Here is a 6,000-nt window from a genome sequence, read left to right as displayed (position 1 = left end):
GTATTAATATTCAGTCTGCACAGAAAGCGCTGCTGATAGCTGTCAGTAAAAACCTTTTCATGCGTCAGTATTGGTAACATGTGAAGACCTATTCATAGAAAGAGAGAGAAACATTAGAGGAAAAAAAAATAACTGTACACTCTACTTTTACAAAAAAGCTGTATATACACATTGTATATATGTAATGTGTCTGTGTGTGTGTGTGTGTATACACACACACAGACACAGTTAGTAGAGGTATGTACACAAAGACTGGGCCAGTACACACACAAATATACCCATACAGTCACTCATTTCAGCATACCTCTAACATATCTCTCTCTCTCTCTCTCTGTCCTTAGTCAAAATGTTAAAAAGTAGGAACCTCAACTCAGATTGGTGTAGGTGGAGTCCATCCAGAGAAAAAAATGGGGAAACATTACAGCAGTCACACTGAAACCAAGCTTTCATCCTGCTGACTTAAAACTGTCAAAAGAGAGTACAAAACAAAGAAAGAATGTCCTTATCCGATGACTTCCACAATGTCCATAAAATGGAGAGCTCCATGGCAATTGCTGGAAGAGAAACATCCTTTCACTGTGTCTGTTTCTTTTTGAATAATATTAACCAACGGGAAGGAGGGGTCAGATCACAGCAATGTGCAAACTGTCAAGAAAGGGGTCGGTAAAACACAGGATTCATCATAGCCATTCATGGCCAATGTTCATCTTCATTAAACTGATATTAATGGATTATTTATTAGTTTAAATTAGATAGAGACATTTTTCTAGATCAAGAAATAAATATCTTCCCCCAAGGATTTCTAAAGAAGAGTACAACAAGCAGTGTCACCATGAGCTGAAAACTATGAAAAAAATCAAATATATCTAGTAAAGATTGAGACTAAAGTGACTGAATAAAGTTTTAAGAATGAATAAATAATGAAGAGGCTAATTGAAAACACTATACGATAGATGAGAGAAAGAGAAAAAAAAAATACTGAACATAAATCAGCTGAAATTTAGCCAAGCACCTATGAAATTTGTCATGCCCACCACTCTCTCCCTTGTTCTAAGCATCACAATTTCCTTGGCTGGTTGTGCTCCTCTGTTCAGACTGCATAGATGTTCTTTGCATGCTCAGCAGGTTAACAAACAACAAATGAAAATCCAGCCAATCTTTGTAAAAATGCTAAATTCAACCATAAACTGTCAAAAATGCTTTTATCAAATCAATGAGAGAGGGCCCAAGTAAACTGAAAAAAATCCAGCACTTCCTTACAGGGTCTGCTGGGGCTATGCACCATCCTTTGATGAGCAAAGAGAACGGGTCCAATGCCCCAAGTTCTCCAACTGTCAGCCAATCGCATCACGAGAGAAGGCTCTGGACATTTGGCCATGCCACCCTGCAGACTGCCGATGGTGCATCAGCCAACTAGGTTCCACATTGTCCTCCATGAAGCTTTGAGATTGGCTATAAGGAGGAGAAAAGGGAGAGAGACATAGAGCGAAAGAAAGAAAGACAGAGAGAGAGAGAGAGAGAGAAGAAACAGGGGAGGTGCTTAACTACGGACCAATAAACTGCTTAGTGGCAGTCTTTTCAAAAGCTAGACTCATCTTTTTTTATTTTCTATGTTTTTGTATTCAGCTCAGAGGCAACCACTTGTTTACCTGAGTCACTGAGGTATTTTCACAATGTCACAATGTTCATTTCTCAATTGTGGGTAATCTCACACCTCTAAAAAGACACTGATGTTCAACTGAATTTTGAATCCAATGAAGTATCACACAAAAAAGATGAAGTAGCCCTACATGAGGTCTAAGTAGTAGTGGTGTCTATCCCTGCATGAGATTGCTAGGAATATTAACATTTGTTGGTTCAACAGACATTTAATGTACTTTTGGAGGCTAACTTAAGCTAAGCTACTCTACCTTTGACAATACAAAATTTGTTATGTCATAGAGAACAATGTCTGACAAAGCTGATGAGTCCTTCCAACTCATCTCCACTGGTTGCAAGACAGAACAATAACAATTACACATCAAACAGATACTTCATGCATACAATGACTGAATGTAGAAACAAACATCCCAAAGGCTGTTTTCAGTATCTGACATGTAAGTTCATTGCAAAACATCAAACAGAAATTTGCAAATTTACTGCAATTTTGCATTCAAAAATGGTGTTATAAAACCTATTTTTAAAACAGACATTTTAATGTATGTAAGTGGCTAATGAGTGTGTTTGGTCAATGACTAGCTAGTCTACTGGCCAAAGGATACTATCCCAGGCACTTATGGTATGCTAGCGAAAGCATGTTGCTTTCAATGTTAAGCTGTACATAATTGTAAGCAGTTTCATTAAATGGTCTATTTGGCGAAAGCAAGCATTATATGACACACAAACACTTCAAGAAAAAACATTTAATAAAAGCTATTCATTCATGTCATCTGAAGTAACTTAAATAAGGGCTTCTCTCCATAGTTGTAAAGTAACCAGTACAATCAATTTTGAGCCTTGGAGTTGCTTTCAGAAACTGTATGAAATTGGAGGAATGCGATTTTTTTTTTACAAAAAAACAGCTTGAAATCCCTATAACCCCATTAAAGACAGAAACAGGATACACAAAGACAGCGACACATACAAAACATTGTGTCAGACAAAATAGAGAAGAGACAGTAAGTGAGTCATGAGGGGTACTATGGCAGACATAGACTTGGAAAATGGCACTCTTTGTTTCTTTAGCACCAGTTTATCACATATCAGTTATGAGATTGAGAAGAGAAAAAGTGCACAAGCTCAGTCCAAAGTATAAGTTCCTTACAGTAAAAGAAAAAGTTTCAAAAAATGTCTCACATCACTTAAACTTCTATGAATCTCATGTCAGAGTGTTTCTTTTCACTAGCAAAGACGTCTCAGATCTTTGCCTGTAGTCTCTGGTATAAAACCCTGTAACACACTCAAAGGCACTAAGGCAGCCAGACTACCGGTCTCTACCTACACAAGCCTGGCATTTTTGGGATTTATTAATGCATCCACTTCCACGTAAGTCAAGGGTTACTAAAAGCTGGCTTATCTCTGCTAATGGCTACTTTGAAGTCTTTGGGGTAAAAGACATTCTGCAGAGCTTAATCATTATTGTTTCTCAAGGCAGGCAATGAGTGGGTAAACCGATGTGTATCAAAGGGTGTGATTGAAAGATTCAAGTTAAGGTATTGTTGTCTTGTCCTGCAAGACCAATATCATCTGAAGATCTGCAGGAGCATTAGTAAAATGAGTGTCTATTGAAGAGCCCTTTGTGTTAAGTGTTAATGTGTTATACAACTCATTTTACGCACACCTCTCTCTCCTGTCCAGCCTAAAGGACGTTTATTTTTTAAAGAAAAAAAGACAGGGTTTTCCTCTCTCTCTGATTTGGTTGGCTGTGACCTACTCCCCCTTCTTCTCCTATGCCTGTAGCTGCTGTTGCCATGGTTCCAGTTGCTTGTGAGGTTGTCATGGTCAAGGATGTTTGGTTGCCACGGAGCTCTCCATTATAAATAGGATGATGATAAGTGGGTAGAGAGGGAGGATGTATGATTACGGAGAGGACTCCATTGTGGGGTGAACTGTCAGAAGAAGAGACTTTGGGGCCTTGATCGTTGGTAACTGCTCCTCCTCCTTGTCCTTCTCCTTCTCCTCCCCCTCCACCTTCAGTTTTCACACCGGGGTCTGCAGAACCCAGGGAGGAAAGCTGGTTCTCCTAGCAAGATAGAGAGAGAGGGGAGGGAAAAGAGGAGTGGGAGCCAGGAGACATGGTGGTATAGGAGCGAGGCCATTCAATGAGTGATGGGAGGAATATGATCAGGCCAGACAACATGACAGACAAACGAGAAAAAAGAGGTGGATGTAAGTGTAGTGTAATGATGATGGACGTAAGGTGAAATTCCCATGAAAGGGTGAAGTATGACACCAATAATGATATATGGTTGGAATGAGCACAGGTAAAAGCAATGGAGGAGGCAAAAAAGCACATGTGGATAAGAAGTGGAGAAACCACACAGAAAAAAGAGACACAGAGACGAGAGGGCCAAATGAGTCACAAGGTTTGTGCATGAGGTACACCAATAGAAATGGTAGCACAAGAAAAGAGACATAGGGAAAGAGGCAATGAAGGAAAGTTAAAATTCTTGAGCTCAAAAGTTCCTGATCCTCTTGGCAAGAGCAGCAATAAAGCGTTTTTTGGGTGTCAGGTGTCAGGCAAAGTCAGGAAGCAAAGGCATCATCAAATCATCAGGTAAAAGCAAACACCTGAGTACATATCCTAAGATGGCTCGGAGCCCTAAAACATCAACAATGTCACTACAAAATTCAGTTTTTGTAGCGTTCACTTGGCATTTTAACAAATCTGTAACACAGCCTTCTTACACCTGTGCAGAATTGCAAAGATGAGGAGCATCTTGTCTCAGACTGATACTAAGAAACTAATTAACACTTCCATCACTTCTAGGCTTGATTACTGTAATTCCTTATAATCCAGATGTCCAAATAACTCTCTCAGAAATCTACACCGGTTTCAAAATGATGCCACAAGAGTACTAGCAAGTATCGGCAAGAAAGATCATATTTGCCCTGTTCTAGCTTCTCATTGGCTCCCAATACAATTCGCATAGACTTAAATACAAGATCCTAAGAGGCCAAGCTGTCATACATACAGGACAGAAAAGTGCCATATATTCCCAAGAGAACTTCCTGCTCTCAGAGAGTAGGTTTGCTTGTGGATTTCCAGAATCTCTGAAAGAATAATGGGAGACTGGGCCTTTAACTATCAAGCACCGCTCCTGTGGAACCAACTTCCAATTTGGGTTTGGGACGCAGACACCACCTCCAAAGTTAAGATTTAACTTAAAACCTTTCTATTTACGAAAGTTAAAGACTAGGGCTTACAACTACAACTATAATCATTTTCTCCAGCCACATCTAGAGTAGACTCAACAAACCCTTAGCCATTATCATAGATATGCTTCTACAAGTGTATGGTGTCGTGGGGCCCCAACATGCCCTACTGAGCATGCTCTGGTTTCACTGGGGTGCCTAGAGACAATTTTTATTAAAATACGCTAAATCTGAATTAAACTGAACTAAACTGAAATCGAATGCCCAGTAAAATTCACCAACCACTTACTTGTAGTCTCATAGCTTTGAAGGATTTTTTTAAAACTCTTGTTTGTGCAAATATCTTTTGAGATTTTTCAATTGAGACAAAAAAGATTTATGACACAATTAAAGACCATCAGAAGGTTAAAGATGGAACAAATCTTTGTATTTGTGTAGACCATAAAATGCACTATAATTATTTGTGCAACACTATAGAATCAATATCATTTAATAGCCGTTAATGTCTGCTTGTAAGCCTTTGCTCCCAGTCTTGCTCACTGACTAGGAACAGTCTGGAAAATCTGTTTGGTCACTCCCAGTAGACAACTATGAGGACCAGTCATAACAGTGCTTAATAATCAAGAGCTCCTGCAAGATGATTAATAGAAAGCTGACCAACAGACCTGGGTACTCTTGAAAAAAATGCACAAGATATTGTGTGAGAGCTTGGATAGGCTCTAGCCCCCCTGTGACGCTGTACTGGACAAGCAGGTTCAGAAACGGAATGGATGGATGGATGGATATATAGTGCCTGGCACCTTTGCCATGTGATGTCTAGACGTAATTGCTATGACTGTCACTGGAAGTAGAGCAGAACTGGGGTGTGCACTGAAATAAAAAATGTGCATATGACATCAAGTATCAGTTTAATGCTTACATACATAAAATACTGCAATATGAATGTGAGAAGGGCTGTAGAGAGAAAAGAAATAAAGAAGAGATAGCTTGCATCCAGAAAAGAAAGTGAAATAAAGAGCAAAAACCAAATTATCAGTGGATTAAACTGTATCTGTTAGTATGTATTTCAACTGTGAGTGGAAGGTTTTTCCTTTTTAAAAGAAAAAAAGAAAGATGAAAAACAGTTACCCCATTATTAGATTTGAG

The 6,000-nt window shown here is 39.1% G+C and overlaps 1 protein-coding gene across 5 annotated transcripts in view; it reads right to left on the bottom strand.

The window, feature by feature from the left end:
* The window catches only part of syngap1b (synaptic Ras GTPase activating protein 1b), a 245,108-nt gene continuing 239,108 nt past the window's right edge, over positions 1-6,000 (bottom strand). For 3 of the 5 annotated variants that reach the window (XM_028426624.1, XM_028426625.1, XM_028426630.1), the window contains one exon: positions 1,333-3,721. In XM_028426624.1, the coding sequence (XP_028282425.1) occupies positions 3,356-3,721 (366 nt within the window). In that variant the 3' untranslated portion in view covers positions 1,333-3,355. Of the gene's footprint in view, positions 3,722-6,000 lie in introns of all 5 variants that reach the window. The other 2 variants (XM_028426626.1, XM_028426628.1) reach the window with 2 other exon arrangements.

Source organism: Parambassis ranga, chromosome 16 (assembly GCF_900634625.1).
Source record: "Parambassis ranga chromosome 16, fParRan2.1, whole genome shotgun sequence".
In the NCBI taxonomy this organism is placed as follows: Eukaryota; Metazoa; Chordata; class Actinopteri; family Ambassidae; genus Parambassis; species Parambassis ranga.
This window is presented reverse-complemented; position numbering and strand designations above follow the sequence as displayed.